This window comes from Chelonia mydas, chromosome 16, assembly GCF_015237465.2.
Source record: "Chelonia mydas isolate rCheMyd1 chromosome 16, rCheMyd1.pri.v2, whole genome shotgun sequence".
NCBI classification, from domain to species: domain Eukaryota; kingdom Metazoa; phylum Chordata; order Testudines; family Cheloniidae; genus Chelonia; species Chelonia mydas.
In genome coordinates this window covers 22,697,345-22,723,161 of record NC_057857.1, presented here as the reverse complement: position 1 = coordinate 22,723,161, position 25,817 = coordinate 22,697,345, and the positions used below count along the sequence as shown (strand labels likewise).

At 38.2% G+C, this 25,817-nt stretch overlaps 1 protein-coding gene across 17 annotated transcripts in view; it reads right to left on the bottom strand.

Annotated features, from left to right (window-relative positions):
• Positions 1-25,817, bottom strand: part of NEK6 (NIMA related kinase 6) — a 104,688-nt gene that overhangs the window by 25,118 nt on the left and 53,753 nt on the right. For all 17 annotated transcript variants that reach the window (XM_043530707.1, XM_043530708.1, XM_037879788.2 and 14 more), the window contains 4 exons: positions 25,243-25,305; positions 16,393-16,503; positions 9,278-9,386; positions 6,276-6,383 (listed from right to left, as the gene is read on the bottom strand). In XM_043530707.1, the coding sequence (XP_043386642.1) occupies positions 6,276-6,383; positions 9,278-9,386; positions 16,393-16,503; positions 25,243-25,305 (391 nt within the window). The remainder of the gene's footprint in view (positions 1-6,275; positions 6,384-9,277; positions 9,387-16,392; positions 16,504-25,242; positions 25,306-25,817) is intronic.

The following is a 25,817-nucleotide window of genomic DNA, read 5'->3' as shown; positions in this document are numbered from 1 at the left end:
TATGGAAAAGATAGTGTGGGAAAACTGCAACTCTGCTCATTCCTGTTACTTGCTGGAAGAAAGCCACTGTAACTCTGAAGCTGCTATGCACCGTGGGTGGGAAACAACAGAAATCCAATTGTTACATCTGATTTCACTTTTGTTACTGGACAGGAGGCATTAGGTTAAATTTAATAACTTCTTGTACCTAGCAGGGAAATGGGGAGTCAAGGGGGTACCATATGGTACAAAAAGGGAAATACCTACGCAAAAGGAAAGATTTTAAATGTAATTACGCATGCACTGCAATAAACAAAAGAATTGGAATGTGCATTTTTTGTTTTTCGTGAAAAGGGTTAAGCAATATTTTCTCCAAAGAAATGAAGTTTTAAAAAAATCCCACTTACCAAAGACTCTCTCTGTTTTGGGGAAAAAATCTTAATAACTGGAAGTTTTAATGATATGCATCTCCACTCTCCTTTCCAGCTAAAACCTGGGATTTATCCAGGGAGGGAGAGAGCAATTTCTTTAACTGGAGACAGGACAGAAGGGCAGCACTGCTACCTGGCAATGGCAGCTAATAAAATACACCTTAGTAAGTAATTCAGCTGCAAGGGTTTGCTTTAAAATGTGGAAGATTTCAGGTAATGCACTGAGCAATGAAGAGTGGTCCCTGCAATAAACACAGACTTTGAGAACAAGGGATCTCTTTACAGTGAAAAGAGCAGCAGCAGAATATGTGGTACCCTACAAGTTCCCACATGTTATTCCTCTAACCATCTAGGAAAAGTCGATTTGACCATTTTATTTGTGGGGTTTACCATTCATCCAACACACTTCCCTTCCTTATTAATACAGGGTGCTGGTTTTACTGCAGTCAGGGCCAAGTGGGACCAGCATGCATCCAAGTTTTTGTTTGTTTGTTCATTTGTTTTTGCAGGTCTGTCTATCAGGAAGTGGGCCTCACTTTCTCTTGTTTTATGAATGCAGACTATGGTGGTGAAACAGGAGCCTCAAAATCCGGCCACATAATTTGTCATGCAGCCTGCTGTTGCTCCAAGCAAGACACTCGCTTGTATCTTGTGAGCGGTGTATGGGCAAATCTTTCATTTTTCTTTCATTACCCCGGCGTGTACTGTCACTTAATTGTTATGTATGCAATCCTTCCTGACAAATATGATCTGCTGCCTGGTAATTCGTTTGACGTTCATTCTGTTCCTTGCTCTAATTATGGCTTCCATTTCTGACACTGAGGCGGCTGTGCTGCCACAGCCAGATAGTACACCTGTCAGACGGGTTGTGGTACTGCCGAATGCCCTTTCATGCCAGTCTGAGATTAGGAAATACAAAGAAAGAAAAAAATTAGATGAATATATTTGCATAAGCCCTGTGTTCAATTCATGGGTCAGCAGCCTTAGAAATTATGGTTCAGGGTGGTTGCTAGGGCAACATAGCTACAGGAAGTATCAGATACCACAGACTAGGCCTGTATAAGATCATATCTATCTATATCTAGCTATCTTAAATATAAAATATGTATGAAATATCATCCGCACTTACTAAAATGTAAATTTTCAAATGAAAAAAACCTTTCTAAACCAGACTCTGTTTCTTGCTGCTACAAAACTACAAATCTAGCCAATTACATAAAACCTGCTATTACTCCAATTATTATTTTTCTCCAAACAAAATATCTTTTGGACGCAAGAATGTACTTTTTATTTGGAAACAAGCATCACTCTAAACAGCTCTTTTCCCCCTTGGAAACCTAGATTCCTTTACCTTTTCACATTGGTATTCATTTTGCTTTCAGGATGCTAATTCTTTGGAGGAAGGGCAGGATCCACAGAGAGGAGCTTCAACTCTTACTACATGCCCTTTCTCAATTAAGAAAGACGAGCTCTGATAAAGGTCACAAGCCTGGTTTACATGTTCGGCCAGTTTCCAAGCCCCAATTTATTCTTATTAATATAATAAGCACAGCAGTCAAACTAGATAAAATCAAATTATTGGACATGATCATATTTTTGCCCATTCCTGATGATGTGATTTTAACTTACTCTGATGGGGATTTTTTTTCTCTTTTTATAAATACTTTCTAGACTGAAATCTGACAGTAAAATAAAACTGTCCTAATATTTTGAGTACGTACATTTTAGAAGTACCTCACTTGCTATTACATCTTTTTATAACCACAAAGGTTCATACGTCTTCTCTGTTTTTCTGTATGCTTAAAAACCTCACTGGTGCACGTGACACAATTACCAAATAAATGTCGATTCAGTGCAGGTAGCGGCAATTTAAGCTAGACTCTTCTGCTGAATGTGAGAAATACAGAGTGAAATAAACACCTTGTGTAGTCCAAAACTGACCTTGGGAACTAAAGGTAAAGAACTTAAATAGAGGCACTTGCTCTTTAGTGAGATAAGACTTCAGTATTTTTGAATGTGTTAATACAATATATAGATATAATTAACTAGGAAAAGAAAAGAAGCAACCTCTCTGAGGTGATCACACCTTTTATTTAAAAAGAGGTGACAGAGTTAAAAAGATAAACAATGCTCTGGAATAGTAAACGCTTTAGGCTCTCAAAAACTAAAATCTTGTATCGGTATGATGCAAACCATATAGTCATCTAGAGCTTTATAAATAATGCACAGTAACAAAGTTTACATGAAATATCAAATTTTATATACAGTCCCTTAATATAAAGGAAAAAACCATTCATGCTGTTTATCATCTTGCATACACTAGAAAGGTGTATTATTCAAACATAGGAACTGTTTGAAAACGTTGGAATCACACCACTCGAATTGTGGAAATAGGGGAATAAACAGAAGTGTGTGATTACAGTGATATTTAAGGAGGTTTGTTGGGTAATGAGAACAAGTTTACATTTGTCATAGGTTTTTGAAAATTCCTACTGCATCTCTTACTGTCTGATTTTTAGCAGGGCTGCCTTTTATAACAACAGCAAAGAGTCCTGTGGTACCTTATAGACTAACAGACGTATTGGAGCATAAGCTATCATGGGTGAATACCCACCTTGTCGGATGTATCCAACGAAGTGGGTATTCACCCATGATAGCTTATGCTCCAATACGTCTGTTAGTCTATAAGGTGCCACAGGACTCTTTGCCGCTTTTACAGATCCAGACTAACACGGCTACCCCCTGATACTTTTATAACAAGTAATTATAGTTTGCTTTGCTAATTTTATATCCATTTCTATTTGTTTTCATCACTCTAATATCTTTGTAACAACATAGTAAATTAATTTTCCACAATTGATATGAAGTTTCGGTGTTAGAAATAAGTACTGGATGAGATAAAGCACTTATCGGATACTTGTATATTAACAGTCACATGGTATCCATGCAACAATTTACATTTTAGTGCGGAAGGTATTGCATTAATAATGTACAACAATTAATTATGCTCTAAATTTCCAATTCCCTCTCACTGTGAGGGTAAAAAAAATATCCTGTATAGAAGTTCTATCTATCTATCTACACAGGTACTGTGGCCCACAGCACTGAAGAATCTCTCTCTCAAGAAATCAGAGAAGTAAAAAAAATGCAGTGAAATCCTATAGTGGTACTAAATACAACTCCCCCACTTACTATTTCAATGCATTAACATGAACAGCTATGTGCATAACACAACAACACAAATGACATCTGCACTACACTGGGCCTTTACTTTCCACTCACCAAGTGTATTGTATGCTGTAAGTGTATGCCAGTCTAATTCACAGTAAACTTCTTGGGGCAGAGTCTTCCATTATAATCTGTACAGCACACCAAACACTGACAGTGCTCAAATAAATTGTGTGTGTACACAGTCTAATAATCTACATGTACATATTACAGACATCTATATACAAACATCAGTACACACACACTATGTCATCACACACTTTGTTAAATAAAATGGTGTGTGTTGTGCATTTCATCTCATCCTAAGTCTGGATCAGCTTGGATCCTTTTAGGCTTAGTTTTCATGCTACAGTAGCAGATGCTTAATGCCTTGTTAAAGCAAGTAATTAGAAATGTTTCTGAAATACTTCCAAAGGAAATGGATCCTCAAAACCTGGTTTGCTACAGAGGTGGGAGGTTTTAAGTACTATCAAGTAAAACAACCTAACTCTAGGAAGAAGAAGATACCACCAGGTATCAATGGCCATTGTTCTCTCTTGAAAACTTATGACAAGACAAAGAGAAGCCTAAATCACCATAATGCACTTTGCATCTTGTGCCTTCCACCGACCATGCTGCTGAGCTCAAAGCACTTTAACCCTTTGCCTGTTTTTCAAATAATGAGCCTGATGGCAAGAGAGTGAAACCTACTATTGTTATTCCTGTATGAAAAGGAATAAAAATGGTAGTTTCTTCTGCCGCATCTGTGGAATTCTGAACAGTCCTCATCTAATCACACACATTCACGCACCCACCCACCCCTTTTCAGGGTTCAATTCCATTTTAAAAGATCCAATTAAGGGCTGATATTAGCCACTATTAGCTACAATTCAAACTACTGCCCAGAGAACATTAACACCATAGTTCTGTCAATGACCAATTTAGCCAAACCTTCAATATAGTATCATGTCCAGAGCGTGATCAAGATTCTTATTTGTCAAGCAAGCCAGATAACTGAAAAGATCTATTTTCTTAGCCAGGATAACAGAGCAAGATCCCTTCTCCCCTCCCCTTTTGACTACAAATGCAATGAATCACCAAAACGGGAAAGAAAGGACAGTTAACCCTCTCTCACTGAAGCCAGTGCTGCTCCATAAATTATCTAACTGGAATAAGAGTAATGGTTGTTGAGTCAGAGAGACTGCAGATTCATGTTTCTGAAAAACCCCAACCAAAAGAGTTTGCTGGGCAATTAGTGGAATATTGATTTCGTGTCCTTTACAGAAGCTTGAATATTCAGCACTGTAAGCTCTTTGCGGCAGAAAGCAGGTTGTCTTACATATAGTAACTATCTAGCACAATGTAAGCACTGCTGGAAACAAACAGTAATTATACAGACACTGCTGCAACTGTATCCTAAAACTACAAATCTTATTGCGGTATACTGTATAAGGATGGATATATCCCAACTGCAGTATCAACCCGTGTGGGGATCAGGAGCTTACAGAAAACCTCCCTGAGAAACAAACTTTGTTCATAAAATGAATTTTAGGCTGATGAAAGGTGCCAGATTGACAGCCCCGGAGACAGAATGTATATTTATTTCCTAAGAGATACAAAAGAACTGCCATTGCCACACTGAAGTCTTCCACTTTGCTCTCCTCTACCATTGCCTGACCACTAGATTGTCACAGTGCTGTTAAAATCTGTCCAGTAGATGTATCAAATTAGATACCACACACCCTACCTCCCCATTGCAGGGGATGAAGGCTTACAGTGATGTCATTCCTAAAGACAGAAAGGTCAAAAGTACTTCTGCAGATGCCACTAAGAGTATTATGAAACAAACCACCACACAAGGACAGTGGATGATTTTGAAAGACATATAATTGCATAGCAGAAAACTTCAAAGCCTTACTGCACTATTTTTAACCAGCTTATTATGAAAGCATGTCACCTTTAAACCAAGCTGCTGTTGAGCAGGTTCATGGGAAGCGTTTAGAAAACGCACACCTTCACCTGAAACTCAGCTCAGGTCTAAGAGCTTTATGTTGCTCTGAGATGTTATGGTGGTTGTTTGAGAAAACATCCTTGTTTGGAACTGGTGAATTGAAGGGCTTCAATGAAAAATGCTTTTACACACTTCCCATTCTCAGAGAGCAATTGCAATCTCATCTTGGAGGGAGTGAGCTGATCAACATTACCAAAAGAAGGTGGTGGTGCAACAGTTGGTATCAGTACAAAAAAGAAATTAAGGAAAGGGAGAAGGTATCTTGGATCTTATTGTTTATTAATCCTCTAAATACATCACACTGCATCACACACTCAGACGTGCTATTTAGATAAAGAAAGATGCCTATGACAACCTAGTCACATATTAGAAACCATTATACTTACCACGGTGAACAATGCTGCAGAAAAAAATGTCATGGAGAGTTTTAACTAAAAAAACTATTTAAAATTTGCATAAAGAAACTCTCTCTCTCACTATATATATATATATATATAAACAGCACTTACAACTTGTATCACAGAAAACATGTCAGAGGTACCCACTGAACCAACCTTTGTCACATTAAGAGGACAGATATCACTTTGTTTGAACGTCACAGTTATACATTGTGTAAGTGTGTTTAATAGCTAGAAATGCCATCTTACCTAAGGAATGTGCTGCAGTGGTTTTAGAACTAAAAAAGCGGCCTAATCCAAGATCTCCCAGCTTCACCACTCCTGTGGCTGTTATAAACACATTGGCTGGTTTTATGTCTGCAACAAGGGACAAGGAGAAGGTCAAAGCCACAAAAGGTTATCTGTTGTAATACCGCAATAGAAACATAGCCTAGAGCCTTTTCTGCACAGAAGAGAGACTCAATCAGAACCATGTTTCTGCACAGCTTTGATAGGCTGAATCTTCCAAGACTTCAAGTTGCATAAAAAAAAACAGAATATACTTCTCAGTGCAGCAGAAATATTAGCAATGGAAAAGTTGTCAGAAAACAGCATAACAAAAGAGGTAATCTCTCTCACTCACGGAAATCAAAGAAATATTTAAGTCCAGCTTCCCTTTGGAAATGTCACATTTACACAGAGAACTATTTATTATGGTTGACTTTCCCCTTATATCAAAGGTTGATTTACATGTCCTAAACTGATCCATATTTTGTGAATGGGACAGTGATTTACACAGAAGTTCTATATTTTTTGTATCAAGCTTAAGATGCAAATTTGCAAACTGTATGTTAGCGACATGTTTGTTCTATTGGAAGGCTGGTCTTGTGGTTAAGTTGGGGGGGGGGGGGGGCCTAGGGAAGTTGGATTTTATTGTCAGTTCTGACTTCTGTCAGAAATGGCCACTCAAGGGCCCAACAAAATTGGTTGCTTAATAGAGGGAAGGCCCTCCTAATGAAGGTGGAGCCATATTACACTCAGTACATTTTGAGGATACGAGAGGGAAGTCACCTAATTAGGATGAGCTTGTACATGGTTCATTCTGCCACTCACTCCCTTTGATTATCAATTTGCTCACTGAATATCAGTCCCCTGGTAAGTAACAAATGCGTTTGTAAGATACATTAATGTGATTTTGTGTGTGTCTTTCACATTGAAATGCACTGCAATGGGTTGGAACTAGCTTGTGAATAGAACATGCAGTTACAAGCATGCAGGGAACATGCCAAGCAAGAGTCCACTTCAGTAGCCTAACTTAATAATTTTCTCATTTTTAAAAATGGCTGATTGTTTAAATGTTGGTTAATAGATTTTTAAGGCCAGAAGGAACCATTATGATAATTTAATCTGGCCTCCTGCACGACACAGGCCATAGGATTTCCATACATATAATTCCTGCTTCAAGTCCAACAGCTGTGGTAAACAAGAGCATATCTTTTAGAAAAACATCTAACCTTGATTTAAAAATTTTGAGTAACGGAGTGGTCTTTCCATTCTAAACACTGCATACATCACTATATAGGGATCCGGATATGAGACTGATCCAGAGCCAACCTGGGGCTCTTTCTATTGACTCCAACAGAGTTCGGCTCAGGCATTAGCACACTGACCCCTGCTGAGACCCTCATACAGCGAAACAAATGTCATAATCTGAATGCAGAATGTTTCTACCACATGGATCACGTTGTCTTCAACATCCGAACATCTTATAAAGTAAAAATAACGCAAGCCCCCTGCAATGCCTCATACCTTACATTGAATCAGAAATGGCTTCCAGGGCTAGGACAAGAAGATGTAACACTCTCCCTGTAGAGTTTTGTATGAGGCAACTATTTTGGGGAAACTCAAAGAAATCATAAGCCAACAGTGCATTAGCACAATGCATTTTTAATCAGAAATGTCTGACGAGTGACTGTTCAAGTCCAACATTTGATGCAAAGATCATTCTAAACTGGAACAGCAGGTTCTAATCAAGGAGAGGGTAGGGGGATTGGATTTTTTTTTAAGTTTTTTCTTTTTTTTTTTTTTTTAGGATGTCTCAGACAGCTTCCCCCCATCTCCCTTACAAAAAAAAAAAATGCACAATTTAGTTTTACAAGTCTAATAACGTAAAAGCAACGCAGGAAAGCGCTGAATTGCCTTCGCTTCACTCAGACCCTTCCCTCATCTTTGCAATGAAAATGAGTCAATGGGGGAAGAGGGAGAGGCTCTCTTCAGAAAAGCAACTAAAAACTTGGACGTTAATGTAGCTAGCCCTCCCAGCAGAGTATGCATCTCACTCACAAAGCAGAGCTCTCACTCTGCCCAACACATCCTGCCCAAGAGGACACCACAGGGGGCTTTATACAAAATATTTTGTCAGCTTATAAGACAGTCAAAGTAAGTGAAGCTCAGTTTCCCCAAGCTAAACCCAAGTCATGGTATGCACTAGTGAATCCTCTTTCCCCCTGAATTATAGTAGACTGTATATATGACAGACTACTATCATTTATTGTAGTCTAAATCAGGCATACCTGGAAGGCTGCAAGAGGCGACTACGTAGGAGCGGAATTCTAGTTCTCTCTTTGCTGGCGAATTGAGTGAGGCACTCGCCACTTGTAAAGGGAACGGAATTAATGAGCAGCAGAGATTGGTATTTGCTCCTTTGTGGTGCATTTGCACTTCCTGGGTCAAGTCCTTCACAAAACATTTCATTTGTACTATAAGGGGGAAAGTAATTTTTGGATAGAGCCCAAAGTGATGAAAAGTTCTAAGACAAGAGCTAGAAAAATAATTAATGAACATTGAGAATGGGATAAAAAAAAGTCTGGAACATATTTATATTAATATTCCCAAATCCGCATATGAGACAGAAAAACTCCTCTAAACTCTCTCTACGGTCGAACTAAATATAATTAAGACTATTTCTTAGCATTCGCTGCATCCACTAGTCTCAGCATTTTACTTCTGACATGTTTGTAATGGCAGGTTTGACACTTCTAGTTAATATCAGTGATGGAATAGAAAGCAGCTCATCTTCATAATACTATACTCACCTCGGACTGAATCCTCTAACAATGAGGCAAAAGACAAGGAGAAATCCATCTCGCCAACACCAGTCTATCTCTAAACATGCATTGACTGAACATCAGCATAATTGTTTTTGAATGTGGGCGCTTACTAATTGGAACATTATATTATTATTCAGTGAAAAGAGACTGAATTAATGTTACCTCTGTGCATCACCCTGCGGGAGTGCATGTGTTCAACTGCACTGCATAACTGCACAAAATATTTCCACACCGTCCTTTCCGGGATTAACCGTTTCTGCTTTTTAAAATACTGTGGAAGGAAATAAATAAAAGATCAGTGAAGAAGCAACATATCTGTCTCACTGCTGGACTCATGTTAGTCAACTGCTCATGTCCACCAGATCAATGGCAGCATGGCTCATCTTCTGATTAGCATTTAACTCCTTCTCTGTGTATGTAAACTTCAATGCAATTCACTAATTAACAACCATTATGAAAAATATGCTTAAATAGGTTTGACATTTTTGAATGGACACCAATTATAATTAGCATTAATCTCCTTAATTACCTTGCAAAACATATTTAATGCCTCAAAACAACAAATGTCTGGAGTATTTTGCCTTAAGTAACAAAGGATTTTTTTTTAAAAATCAACATCTTGTAGATGTTCATCATTAACGTACAGTCTATTAACAAAGAAAATCAATGTCTCCATTTTCTTCCCCCAGCCTCCCAAAACTAACATGGAATCAACTGGGTATCCCCAATTCCGATGTAATAATATATCCCTAAGAGTTCACACATAGACATAACCCTTGGGAAAGCCAAACTGTCTCAAAAATAAAAACAGACTACAGGGGAAGCAAAAACTGAGACTGTAAGCTCTTCGGGACAAAGACTGCCCTATCACAGTTTTGTATAGCACATAGTACAATGGAGTCCCAATCCTTTGGGCCTCTGAGCATTGTCAGAACACACATAAATTAATCATAATCATGATCACCACCTCACATCACAGCCATAAACTGTCTATACTTATCTGGAGTAGTTTTACGTGCTATTCCCCAAGATGTAAATAAAGCCAGGCACTGAGTTATCGCCAGTATAATCCAGGGCAGACACTGCTGGAATAGCTTCTCTAACCGTGCACCTCACCCTCTAAATCTCTTCTCAAAACTCACTTCTTTCAGTTACCTTTCCATTGCTGGCCAGTACTTGCCTCTCTTTAGTGACCCTCACTCCAGACGCTAAACCAATTCTTTGTGTATATATTTACATACACAGAACCAATAAGATGCATATAAACCTTAAAAAGAAAAGGAGTACTTGTGGCACCTTAGAGACTAACCAGTTTATTTGAGCATGAGCTTTCGTGAGCTACAGCTCACTTCATCGGATAAAACTTAGTTGTTTAATGTTTATTACTGTCATCCTTTGCCATGTAAGGTATAATTTAGAATATAGTGATCTCCTCTGGACAGGCACATGTGATTTTTTGGATAAGGTGTTGTGCACCCTTATGATACTCTACCATTATATTTGTTTTATACCATACAATTAAAATTTTTAGTGAAAATTCTTAGGAGGAGGAATAAAGGTGCTAGATTGGTTGAAAGATGCCCATCTTGTATTTGTCCCTCCTGATACAGACAGCTGGTGCCCGTTGTGACATTCAGCATTTTATATGAAAGTTATCTGAATCAAATAATTGCAAAAATTTATCTTGCAGATCAACTGCGAAAGGGTGCAACTGTGCAATTCGCCAAAAGGCAAACCTGACAGCTTGCAGCAGTTTGAAATCAAAACCTAAGAGTGGAGTGCAGCAGAACTGCAGAGGATGATGGATAAAGTATTATTTACACCATAATATTAGCTTAATTCTCATTAAAGTATTTAAGTGAAGATATGTTAGACCACAAGTGGTAATTTTCTAAATGTCATGTCCAATAAGATTTGCCTGACATTTACCAGAAAGCCAAAATTCTCCAGTGGGTTATACAGCAACACTCTGTTACATCAGCTTTATAACAGCTCATAAATAATGCAGGCGACAGGGACATGACAAAGACAGTCCCTGTTTTTATCACTCTCACACCTTCAGAGTGTTGTTATTGCTGTTCCTACCGCCTCCCTGAAGCACAAGACTAACATACGTCTAAACAGAGGGGGGTGGGGGGAGAGAGAGGAAGGGGGATCAAACAACTTTATCCATTAATATTTGGATTCTATTTAAGCACTACAAAATTCAGGTCCTTTTGTTTCAGTACGGGGACCTGGTTCAGTAGAATATTCTGGCCTGAGGAATTTCTCAACAAGATCACTAAGCAGAGCTGGTTCTAGCTTTTTGCTCTTGAGTGGCGTTTGCTATCCCATGAAAGAGACAACCAGAGTTCTTCAGCTAGTCTACGATGGTGCAGGCTGGTAATCATGACGATCCTAATGCCACCTACACTATCATGCAAATAGACTCTTCCATTTTTCATCCTTGTTTGTATTTAATTTTTTAAAAATTTTAATTTTGTCATACATCAAAATTCTACCTATAGGTTTGTCACATATGAAAATACACTATTTGTATCATGCAGGAGATGGGGGGTGGGAATCAATACCACTTTCCTTTGACAATTATTTTGGGAAACAGGCAAGTCCATAAAGTATTTACTAGTTACAGCATCACAGTCTTGTCCAAGTTATCAAACTAAGGGCAGCTCTGCATTACTGCTTAAATTGATGTAACTTACATCACCCAAAGGTGTGAAAAAGACTCCCCTTTGAGCAACGCAAGTCAAAGCGACCGAAGCGTCTCCTGTCGGCACAGTGTGTCTTCACCAGACACAGTACAGCGGTGCAGCTGCACTGGGGCACCTGTGCTGATGTAGCGCTTCGAGGGTAGACCTGCCCTTAGAATCACCAAAATTAATTTTTAGAGAAAGACACCCAACGGGAAGTAAAAAATATGAAAAGCTGAAATTATCAATCCTGAACGGTACATTTGTGTTTATCACATTTGTGAAAAGTTCATTTAAGCCAGAACCTAGACATGACAAAAATGTGAAATTTCTTCATCAGATACAGGAATACTTTAAAATTGTGTAAGCACTACTTTTTTCAGCTAAGCAAACTCTACTCAAAGATTTACACAGCAGCATGACAGGTTTCAGAGGAGCAGCCGTGTTAGTCTGTATTCGCAAAAAGAAAAGGAGGACTTGTGGCACCTTAGAGACTAACAAATTTATTTGAGCATAATCTTTCGTGAGCTACAGCTCACTTCATCGAATGCATTCAGTGGAAAATACAGTGGGGAGATTTATATACACAGAGAACATGAAAAAATGGGTGTTATCATACACACTGTAAGGAGAGTGATCACTTAAGATGAGCTATTACCAGCAGGAGAGGGGGGGAGGGAAGAAAACCTTTTGTGGCCCACCTTGATTATCACTACAAAAGGTCCCCCCCCTTGCTAACCTTCCTTCCCCCCCCCGCTGGTAATAGCTCATCTTAAGTGATCACTCTCCTTACAGTGTGTATGATAACACCCATTTTTTCATGTTCTGTGTGTATATAAATCTCCTCACTGTATTTTCCACTGAATGCATCCAATGAAGTGAGCTGTAGCTCATGAAAGCTTATGTCAGATAAATTGGTTAGTCTCTAAGGTACCACAAGTACTCCTTTTCTTTTTGCGAATACAGACTAACACGGCTGCTACTCCGATACCCACCAACACTTGCTTTCAGAATGGTTCTTTTCTTTCCTCAAATCTTCAAATGCAAGTACTGAAAAGCCTCTGATAAACCTTGTTTCAGAGTAACAGCCGTGTTAGTCTGTATTCGCAAAAAGAAAAGGAGTACTTGTGGCACCTTAGAGACTAACCAATTTATTTGAGCATAAGCTTTCGTGAGCTACAGCTCACTTCATCGGATGCATACTGTGGAAACTGCAGAAGACCAGTTTCCACAGTATGCATCCGATGAAGTGAGCTGTAGCTCACGAAAGCTTATGCTCAAATAAATTGGTTAGTCTCTAAGGTGCCACAAGTACTCCTTTTCTTTCTGATAAACCTTGATGCTTTCTGGGGTCTCTTGGGAGAAGGAGCAACATGCAGTAAACAGCAACAATGGCAATGTTAAAAGTATATGCAAGATGAAACAATAATCATGAGCTCCCCTCAAGGGCCTGACTTCCTCCCTGCTCTCTGTAGGTTAGCATATTCAGGAAGTAATATCTCCCTTAGCACAGGTCATTGCATGAAGCAGTCTTCAGCATTAGAGATACACTAGCATTACCATCCACATATACTTTTTTGAGTCACCATCAGCGAATTCAGGTTTATGGATGTTAACAGCATTAACTGTTTGTGGATAAAAGCAATGGCTGAAAACTTTAGGCAGTCCTCCCAAAACTCTCTACCATAGGTCTATTTCCAGCTCCCACTCCCCCTGATGAAGCAAATTCCTTCTCTGAAATGGAGAACGGATGACACTGTAAATTTAGCCACTAACTATGGGCTAAATGGCTAACTTGTTTGACAGCCTTTGGCCTGGTGCCTTGTAGCTGAGCTGACAGAGAAAACAAATCTGTTAATCAGGTATTTTAGCTGTGACAACAAGGAGGAGGTGAACTCTCCGAAATGTTCATTTATGATAATTACAGAATAATGATGGCAAAAACAGGTAAAATATGGAGAGAAGGTTAAGAGTGCTAACAAACATGATATACCACATCTGTTCTCACAGGGGATGTATGTCTAAAGATTAACATGTCAAAGAAAATACAAAAGCAGGTGATAACAGCTTAACTAAAGGTTTCAGAGTAACAGCCGTGTTAGTCTGTATTCGTAAAAAGAAAAGGAGTACTTGTGGCACCTTAGAGACTAACCAGTTTATTTGAGCATGAGCTTTCGTGAGCTACAGCTCACTTCATCGGATGCATAGCATATCGTGGAAACTGCAGAAGACATTATATACACACAGAGACCATGAAACAAAACTTCTTCCCACCCCACTCTCCTGCTGGTAACACTTTAGATAAGCTGTTACCAGCAGGAGAGTGGGGTGGGAAGAAGTTTTGTTTCATGGTCTCTGTGTGTATATAATGTCTTCTGCAGTTTCCACGATATGCTATGCATCCGATGAAGTGAGCTGTAGCTCACGAAAGCTCATGCTCAAATAAACTGGTTAGTCTCTAAGGTGCCACAAGTACTCCTTTTCTTTTTAGCTTAACTAAAGCTGGTTCCAACAATACAAGTATTCCTAAGAGCAACATCAGAGAAGAGAAAGCACTTAAAAATTTTCTCAATCCTAAATCCCTGTTGTGAAGAAAAGTCAATATACTTTTTGAAATGTCTTCAATGTAGCAGACAGGCTACCTGGCTAGTTACCCTACAATAATTAAACGTGCCTATCAATCACAGACTGGATAAACCAGCCTTGCAAAATTATACATACCCACTTGCTATAAGTGAATACTTTTTTTGACAAAACATTTGTTCTTTTTTCATTATCTATCCTCATGGTGAAAGGTAGGTTTTGTGAATGGGCTAGTAAATTTTTAAGCAAGTTTTGCAAGGCTTGCATGTCCTAGGGCAGACTTCAGGTCCATGCTGATGTTGCTTAGAATTAGAATGGACGAGGAAATAGATCTACAAGGCTACAGTGTAGAGAACCCCAGTTCAGGTAGGGCATTCAAGACTCCTAAATTCCCAGGGGCGAGGGCAAGCCCACCTTCCTTCATAAAACAACTATGGAAACAAAGATCAGAGAGAGGCAGCTCAGGAAGGGGAAAAGGCGCAAAAGCTCAACACACTGAAGAAAAGAACACGAAAAAAGCAGAGACAGACAGTTAAAGAGAGAGCTGATTTGAGAAAGGTGAAAAAAGAAACCTTAAGAATATTCAAGTTCATGGGACTAGAATAAACTATAACAAGAATGCAGAAAAGAGCAAACCAGCACTAATGGAGGAGTAAGATTCGTAGTCTAATGAAATTCTTGCAAGTTCAAAACATACTTGTGCCTTCCCCAGTAGGGCACCAATACAATAAAATACAGATGGGGAGAGGAGGAGAAATTCAGGATAAGACGTGCTGGGAGATTCTATCAGTCAGAAGAAGCCAAAGGTTATAAACATTTTCAGAAGAAAGATGTCTATCAGAAAGACCACAAGGGGTGACAGTAAGTGCAGGGCAAACTTCAGACACACTAAAATAATCTATATACGCTTAACCAGTTTTCATATTCCATGCTCTAATTAAAAGCCCAAGACAATAATGGTGTAAACATGGTAAATGGCTGATGAACTAATATGTTAGATTCCTGTGAAAAATTGGGTGGGGTCATGGTACTCTGTATAAAACTTCCAAGTAGGAAGCCTTTAGGGAAATGTGTCTAATCCCAAAAGGAATTTCCCATCTTAAAAATCTTTTTCCCCCCTTGCCAAACACACCAGGTTCACCTCTCCCCCTCCCCTTTCTTTTCGTATGTACACAAAGGTAGAGAGAGAAGCAAGGCTACATCAAATATGCTAGCTCAGCATTTTGTTCCACAGCCAGTAAAGGCTGGGGATAATTCTGGTGTGTTCCAAGATAAATTCTGAAGACATGGGCTAGACTCAGAGAAAGCACTATCTCCCATGCTCACAAGTTACACAAAATAAAGGGAAGGAAGGCTCTAGTAATACTGCAGACTGGAAGGACGTGTATCCTGACTTGCTTGCCTGTGTGTGTGTGTGTGTGTGTCTGTTCTCCATAATAAATCTCTGAAGTTACATTAGCTAGAATAAAAATTACAAACATCATCAGTCCTCATGCTCCTAATTTAAAAAACAAAAAAGCATGAGAACTGTCCGGATCCCATTCCCCCTTTCCTTTTTGTCGCATTTTCATTTTACTTATTTAAGGAATTATCAAATGAACAAACCACGTTACAAGTTTCCATAAGATTTTCAGGCTTAAAATGGTTCCTCACATTTTTTAATCAGAACTGGAAATCACTTTTACTTATTCTCTAAAATTCTAGTGAACATCCATTCCAACACCACTCATTCACAATGCATTTTTTTAAAACGTTTTTCTATATTTCCTTGTATTATGTCACTTCGTAGGGTTTATTCTTTGGTTTGTTTTTGTTTTCAATTAGGAAACAGTTCTGGTTTAAGAGCTTGTTGAAATCTTCATTGAAAGGACCTCCTGCATGCAAGCAAGCAAGCGGGGAATCGGGCCCCAAAGTTTCTAGTATAGATCTGCTTGTATCGGTCTCCTGAACTTCCCGAATAAATGTGACACCCCTATTTTGCCTCAAGAATTGGTGTGTCCTTACCTTAATCATCTGAGAGAGATCACCTGCATCTGCCAGTTCCAGGACAATGTTCAGTTCATTGTCTTCGATAAAAGAATCCAAATACTTAATGATATTGGGGTGGTTCAGTTGCTGCAGAGAGGAGAGAGCGCGCAAAGTGAATGTACAGGACACGAAAGGTGCTTCAGTAATAGTGACCCAAAGCAGACTGCCCATCAGTGTTCATTCCTGTAACTGTTCCACAGCACGTCCTTAACAAAAGACAAGGCTATGGCATTTGCTGCGTGTCCTTATACAAACAAGGATGTGTGGGGAAACACAATTCAGATTATATCTCACGTGTACCAGACGAATAAGAAAACCAAGCAGTCTTTTGCAAAGAGCAATTAGTTCCATAGTTGAAGTCAAATGGTCTTTTCTGTTGCAGGTTCAGATAATCAGGGTTTAACATCATGATCTCGGGAGAAACTTGGTCTGAGCTACTATTAGTGGGACTTAATTAAAAAAAAAAATTAATATCAAGCCCCACCACACTACTAAAATGTTTGTTATAGTAGAGGTTCAAGTCCCCATTCAGGATCCGTGTACCATCTTGCTAGGTGCTTTACAAACATACAAGCAAACACTGTCCCTGCCACCAAAAAATACAAAGGACCGGGGAAAGTCTACAACAGGGGTAGTCAATAGCGGACCGCAGGCCAAATATGGACCGCCAGACATATCTGAACGGACCCCAAAATCTTTTTATTGGCTTATCATCACTGGGTTTTTAATTATTATTTTCTCTGGAGTCTTGACCTTGACCAAGAAATTTGGACCTTGCCAAAAAATAATTGACTATCCCTGGACTACAACATACAGATTACATACTGCTTGTTAGTTCTAGCTTTTTCTTTTAAAGCTGTATTTATGGTTAAATCTTGATTAATTTAAAAAACACAATTTGAACAATGCCTTTATCAGGTGTATATTTCTGCATTTAATCCTAGCTTTTTTCTGTTGATTTATAATTAAACACTAGAATATGAAAAATCTTGCCTTTTTCTAATGTGTTATATTTAACCATATCCATCTCTTTTTCTATCTGTTAAAAATATTTTTAATCCTTGCCTATTATTTTAGTGTATTTAACCCGTAGCCTTATTTTAAAAATTTTAACCCTTACCATTTTCAAAATATATTCAATCCTAGTCTTTTCACTTATTTACAAATTATTTTTACATTTATGCTTTAGTAACCCTCACCATTTTAAAAGTAGATATCTAATCCCAGTTTTATCTATTAATATTAAAAACATTAAGTCTTGCCCTTTATTTAATTTAACCCTAGGCTTTTACTATGTTTGTATTTACTCAGAGCCTTTTCTATTTAATAACTATTTTTACATTTGTTTTTTTAATGTACAGATCTTTTTCAGAAGAGAGAGTAAAACAACTGCAGATTTAAACAATTATAATTTAGTTCATGGAGGGCGAAAAAAGCAGCTTGGATCCCATTTCAGACCTTTTTGCCTGTACTGGATATTGAATAAACCCAGTGAAATATTAATTTTGCCACAATTAAAGGTTTGCTATGATCACGACAGACGAAGGTGCCGAACGTACCAACACTTGTGCAGGTGCCCACCTTTGTCCACGTGAGTACTCCCACTGACTGGAGTGATGCCAATCACCAACATCATCATTTTGGGGTAAATGTGTGGCTAGATGGAGCTACTGTGTGAACCACTTGTCCTGTAGCGTTAATATGTTCACGGCCACCACTGTGTCCCTTGGAAAGTACAGCACATGAGAAAGCGGACTTCTTCAGAAATCATTTCTGCCCTACATGTTTTACAAAAATCTGCATCTTCCAGGATGCAAAGATGAAATCAGTATCAGAAAAGCTGGCTGTCTGAAATTCTTGCATACCTGACACGGAAGATCATACGTAGACAATTCTACAGGAGAAGCTCCTAACTAACAAAATACTGAATCAAAAGTAGCTCTTCAATAGAAGGAAAGATTACAAACTCTGAAAAGCCAAGTGTGGACTGGAAATGTGTGGATTCTAGGCTTTCCAAACAATTTTGATACTGTACCCTAAGTTATGGGAAAACATCTTCAAAAAACTTTTTGAGAACAGATACCTGAGATGCATCCATCTATGATGAAAGAAATACAGAATCCCAATGTATGCATCTGGAAATATAGGAAGCATCATTATAGTTTCTGTCTGATCCTAAAGGAAGTAGGTGACACTGCTTCCAAAAGACAACAAAATCTAGTTTCCACGTGACCCCAGTCCTATTAATCAGGCCCAGCATAAGGAAGCCACCATATTGTTCCATGCACAGTATTATTCATGAGGAAGTATATATTACCTGAGACACTGATTCTGCTGAGTTTCATCTGGAAATTATTCTTATAATACAGTTAATCCTGCCCTTAGCATGGGGGGGCTAGACTAGATGACTTCCAGAGGTCCCTTCCAGCCCTACATTTATATGATTCCACACCTATTCTAAACGTCTTGAATTCCACTTGCCTGTATTCCATTTCTATTGCAGGGCAACGATGAATTTCAGGGGTATTCCCATCATTTGCCACCTTATGGTAGACAAGCTCACCATCTATTCTGTATAGTTGTGTGCTTTGGCTTTTTTGTTTGTTGTATTATAATTGTTAATCCAGATTTTACTTATTTAAATAGCTTTTGTTTTTTATCAAGTGCAGCATGAGAGGACTTGAACGCTAATATATAATATTTTTCTCTTGTTTTCTGATCTTGTTATGCATTATTCCCAGGACTAAATTAAGATATAAAACATATTAAAACAGAAATTTTAATATTTTAATGTCTGATTCTCCTAACAAAACTGACAACTGTAATTACGTGGAACATACTGTATGTATCTTGTTTTCTGTAGTCTCTCTTTGCCTCTTTCTGAATTGCATTTCTCTATTTGTAAGCCTAAAGTCAATAAAAATAAATTTAAAAAATAAAAAATGGGCATTTCATCTAGCAGACAGTAGTGACTCCTGTGTGTCTATTTCACGGGTAACTGAGCCGACAGAAACACTGTTATAACCCACCATGTTAATCACTCTGCTCTGTATGCACATTAGGCGATAGATTCTCCTTTGCAATGCCTGGACACTAACTCACATTAGTGTTAATGGGATTCATGTGTAAGCATCAAGAGAAGAATATTCCCACAAGGCTGAATTTAAAAAAAGAAAAAAAATTCAAAATAGTCAAGACATTGCAACTGAATATTTTAAAGAACGTCTTCCTTCAGGTGTGCTGATCCACTGCCCTTCCAGCTGAAGAGGGTCAGATGTTCCCTGTGGACATTGCTCTCCACCCAATACTGGAGTTAGGTGCATCCGCCGCAGGCTTCCCAGGACCTGCCAGGCTTGCCTGTGAACTTGCATCCCAGTAGTATCTGATGGCTCAGCAAGCTTAGCACATGAACTCTCTCCAAGCAACCCATACCTTAGTCTTTTGATTCATACCTTAAAACTTTTTATATGTTGAGATTAACTTCTACCTTTGTGGCTGGGTCTCCCATGATTCCCCTTTTAACCTCTGTTACTAGCAGCAGGAGCTGAATACCAATCCCTCTAGAGTCTGTTAAAGCTGTTCCCATAGAGCTAACTGGAAAAGTTCCCTACTCCACCACCCAGCACCTCAGACCAGCCCACCCACCAACATATGGAGATTATATAGAGGGATTTGTTTTAAAAAAAATTCTTGTCACTTTAGTCCACACATCTCTGAAGCTCACCACCCCAGAACATCCAGTGAAGTCAGACTGGTTTTATAAGAGACTTGACTGAAGCGGAGATCCTGCCCCTGTCTCCACCCCCGCATAGCCCTCACGCGCTTGCATGCTCGTGGCAGGGAAGCAATGCGGGAGGTTACCTGAAATTTCTAATCTTTTGACAGAAGGAAACTGCATAACCTTAATTCTCACAAATCTTTAAACACACAAAACAGCACAAAATGCCCTAGCTTGGGTTATTGACACTTTCTTATTTCTTTAATGCAACCTAAAAGTTTGATGGCAGTTAATGCCTGATGTGTATGCACAGCAATGCTGTCAGCAAGAGGCATGCAGAAGAGCAAGTCATCTCCAAATGAGCGAGCAGGTTGGCTCCCTGCTGCTGATTACAGCCATATTACTGAGCTGTTATATCTCTCTCTTTTTACTAAGCTGGTTTTTGATGGGGTATTCTATTTTTTGCAGCTCCAGTGAAGTTTTTATTACTTCCCAAATGTGAAAGTTTTTCCAATTAATCTACTAAGCACAAAACAACATTTATTTCAGTATCGATACTGGAATTTTTGATCAAAAGAAAGCAGAGGCAAAGACTCATTTTGACACAGATTCACTACAGCAAGCCTGTCCAATTCCTTCAACAACAAAAAATGTATGGAGTCTAACTTGGTATATTAAAAAATTGGGTAAATTGTTTTAATTTGTAGTTTACACATAAATTATTCTAGACACTGGAGTGAGGCGGAAACTTAGTGTACAACAGTAGATATCATGGGATAAAATTCACAAATATAAGTATCCAGACTGGTTACTTGGCTAGGCTCCAGATAAAACATTACAGTTAGACATTTACTGTGTATCAATAGACCCACAAGTAGTACACTGACTTGAATTGGACTTTGCACATGTTTAAGTAGTTTACTGAATCCGTTACCCTTAGAAACTTTAAACTTTTTATTTAAGGTAAAAGAAACAACTGCCTCTCTCAAAACTAATAGAATACTTAAAGGACAGAATTTATTCAATTTTACGTAATATTGTTATGTTAGGAGCTGGGGTGTTCACATGGATATTGTGTGTTAAGTTACTCATTTAAAAAAATAGCATTGACTTTGCTAAAATATATTGCACATTAATCTAATGAAAACAATTATGCTCAGTTTTTGTTAAAAATGGAAAAACGTTTAAAAGAAAAAATTCCAGGGAAATTCTTCATGCCATGCCAAGGGAGATCACATGTCTTCTGGAACAAACTGGAGTCATGCTGTTAAAACCTTACTCTTCTCTCAGAACATGCACTCGCTCTGCCTAATGCCTTACGTGTAGAAACGTCCACTGCACCATCCTCAAATTGTACTGCAAAGCATGGTAGACCTATGCCAAGTTTTGAAATGTGAAGTACAACTTTTCCTAAGAACCACCTCTGTAAAATGGCCTTTAGTTATTTATACGTAGCTGTAAGAACAGCCAGCATGGGAGCTATCAATTAACAAGAGATGAGTTGCAAATATTGATTTGACAAGTTATTAGCTTTACAGCACTGAGTGAAGTGCATTCCAGTTGCTGACACTGACAGACGTACTGAAGCTGGCCTCTTAAAATCCTCCCTAGTCTCTAAACAAAACCTTGAACAACTCTGCCTCACAGCCTTTTGGGAATAGAACTTGCCTCTGCATCAAATTATCAAAAAATGCTGACCTGTACAATGTCATTAAAAACTGCTTCTCAAGTTGACATTTAGAACTTTGATTACTCTTAGTTGTGATTTGTTCAATTTCTCAGAAGCTGACTTATATACATCGTGGGTAAAATCCGTCATATTTTGTTTGATCTTTCAACTATTGAACTTTCAACTATTGAAAACTAATATACATTTGAAAGAAGTGCCCTATCGGCAGTATCAACTAATATATCCCTTGTGCATTTGCAATACAATATGATTTATTGAACTGACTTTTTAAACCATACTTTGAACTCCAGCTTATTTGATGGGGCTATGTAAGTGTTCAACCAGCAACGACTGTTCACAGCACAGCACGATTATTCTTTACTGCATTTTTCAACCAGGACTTTATATTGTCAAGACAGGAGAGAGACTTATGAGAGTAATGATTAAAACTCCCCAATTCATTGTCGTTTTATGTAGCAAATAACTAAAAAACACAACTCAAAGTATGTTGTCATGGGGCAATAAATAAGGATCAAAATGCAAAAACCTTGGGAGACTACAGCATCTCCTGAAAAGGAAAAGGAAAAAAGAATTTAAAAAGAAGTTCCCTGCATTACTAAGGCTGTGGTTTTTAAAATGAAAATATTTTAATTTTCTTATTTGTCACCACTTATGCAATTTGTATATGTTCTGCATTTCATTCAGATATGAGAGTGATCATCAAATATCCACCTTCACTCTTTTCTAGTCAGTTTCACTTCCTCTTTCTCATACACCAGTACAATGCTGAAATGCTTGAACTGCAAATGTTGAAGGAGAACGGTTGATGTTAAAGAATAAAAAAAATAGGTTTAATTTGAAATACTTATAATACTTTTCAAAAATACATTCACTGAGCCCTATTAGTACATTTGCACATAAGCCGGGTATACCTACCCAGTGTTCCTACAAGTTTCAATGTAAAATGGACAGAAAAATCAATTCAGATACAAAATATCAATTGGACTAGATTCATTTCCAACCTCAAAGAGGCACAGATTTTGTTGATTTATTTTTTGAGTAAAACATTTTTAAAAATCTACTGCTACATTTTGGGCCTAAGTGAGCGGGCAACCCCTCTACAACGGAGATTTCAACCCACTGATTTTCATCAGAAGAATCTCATTCTTAGCTGGCTTAGAGCGAGCAAAGACACACATTAATTTATCCTGGCAGGACTACTCAGACTTCAAAAATACTTAAGCTAAAATTTAGCATTATCCTTAAAAAAACCCAGAAAAATGATTCAGTTAAAATTTTCCATAAAGATAAGTGACATGTTAGCATAAGTTATTATAAATTCCAAGCTAATTTTCTTCATAAAAGTATGTATCTTGAGTAATGTGTGCATCTGTGGAATATTAGCTGGTAATATTTTCAAATAAATCAATTCAATTTAAAGAAACAAAATACAAACGAGTAATGAATCTAGTCTACTTGTATAACCGGAGCCAATTTGCTACCGGGATGAAGTTCCAGCTATGGAAAAAGAATCAGACTAAGTCTCTGTGGCCTAGGATTTCCAAAAGTGGCATATTTGCTGCTCTTTGGAAGACAGCAGTCACATTTTTTCAGGACACACCATGACTTGCTTGATCTCGAACCAGTAAAGCTGCCCAACTTAAACATACCGGCTAAGTTACAGCCTGATCCAACTCCCATTGACCTCAGAGGGATTTGGGTCAGGCCCTCAATTCTGACAGCTGAGGCTATGTATAGCAAGAGATACTTGGGTGAACAAGAAGAGTCAGAGCTAAGAATGGAGGAAATGTATGTATGTATATTTATTTTTCAAAAAGCAGTACAGTGGATGGGGAAGTGCTAATTATCCCACCATATCATACCATCTCTTACTGCTCTTTTCACAACCCAGACAGTACAGTATTCACAGCTTGACATCTGGACCCTTGGTGAGTTCTACACAGGAAGATTTGGAGTTGCCTCTGGTCATCTCATACGGGTAGGATGATAATTAACCATCTATGATCCCTTGTCATCTTGGATATTTTATTTTCACTCACCTTTAATTTTGATAAATTTGCACATACTGTCCTGAATAAGTCCAGTGCAAACATATGACAGTGCCCCACAACTAAACAATCCTTGTGTAAGATTCCACAACTGAATTGCCAGGATCCAAAAGTCTCTTGGTGAATAGTAAGTTCGGCATTATTTTCTTTTTCATTACAAACTCTTTAACAGCTAGACTAACCGCACACGTAAACAGCTTTGCTATAATTCTAACTATATGTCCATACCATGTAACTGCCACAGGCTGACCAGACTTTCACCTACAGTAGTAACATGATATCGGATATTCATCAGAGGAAGAGCTAATTCCTATTGCTACACTAACATTCCATTTTGCAGCTGTAAAGAGAGATGCAATAAGATGGCTTCCAGTTGGATAAACTCTGGTGTGAATTCCAGCTGTTACCACCATGAAGCGAATGAGGGATGTTCTCCTCAAGCAAACACTTTGTGTATACACAAACTCACACCGACAGCTGTTATCCATCCCTGCCTGCCCTGCTACCTTTGGAAAGGTAGACCCTTGTACTCTAATTAAACTATGAAACTCATTCTTGTCATGAAAGAACAGCAACAACAGTATGATCCAATTGCAGAAGCCGAAGCTGTTTTTTTCTTACCAGAGGTTACATGCAAAGTCTATCGAATGTAAACTACCTGATTAATGAACCACTACCCAATGTTGGGAGTGCCCACAGGAACAAGCTGCACTGATACTCTCCTGCCACAAATTTCCAAACTTTATTTTGTTCATCACCTACTGGCAGAGCCTGTCTCCTTGTGCCAAAATAGCATGCAGTGTCTGTGGCATATTTAAACTTGTTCTGTCCTCTATTACTGTAGAGAAAAAGATGGATGCGTGTACTGTGGAAACAACCCATACATCGTCAGCACTTAAATAACTCCAGTTCACACATGACATGTGGACTCAAATACACAGAAATGCACATGTCCTCTGGCCAAAACCTGGCCAGCAGGTGATGCATAATCACCTTTGAAGAAAAAATACCTCCCAGCCAATGCACCTGCCTTGCTGTGTGCAAGATCCGTGGAGGAGAAAAGAGATACTTGTGCATAAGGCAAAAAGGATCAGAATGGATACCCTAGAACTTTAAAGGTTAGAAAACGAAAAAGAACCAAGAGGTGGGCCAAAAGGCATGTATTGCACAAAACTGCTATGGAAACTAGTTAGATAAAACACCCCGCAACCAAAGAGGGGTCCACTGCAAAATTCCAGACAGGAATTGTAAATATATGTCATCTAACTTGATTTGTCACCCAAGACAAATAGTAATCTGCCTGCATGGATATAAAACAAAATATTCTCGAACAGGAAAAAGTAAAAATAAGCCTCTGTAGAAATTCTTACCTTCAAAAGGTCAATTTCTTTAATGCAATCCTGTCTGGCCTTGGCATCCATCATTTCGAATATCTTCCACATAAGACAAAAGTGAAATATTAAAAAAAAAAAAAAAAAAAAAAAAAAAAAAAAGGCAAGAAAGCAGATAAACTACTGATTTTAAAACAGCATTGGTTTTCTTGCTCTTCCTTAACTTAATGAATGTAAGTGTCCTATTGCAGTCACCAGACTTGCATCTGGTTGACATATTCTTTGTTTTAAAACCACTACAAAGCAGCAAAATTAACATTAGCACCTTTTGGCAACATGCTAAATGGTGGGGGAAATGAGATTTTAGTTTGTAGATGTTTTGCCTATTTGGTGACCTTAAAAAAACAGTTACTTAATTTAACACTGTTTTCACATTGTGCATGAAATATTTTATATATTTATTTATTTATTTCTATCCTCTCTTTAAACAATTCAAAGTTGTTTTTCTTTTCACAGATTCCCCTCCATTAATTAAGAGTAATTAGTATTAACATTCATTCTCTAATAATCAGAGAGCAAGTCACTGGTAATAGGAATTTAAAAGATACGTTGAA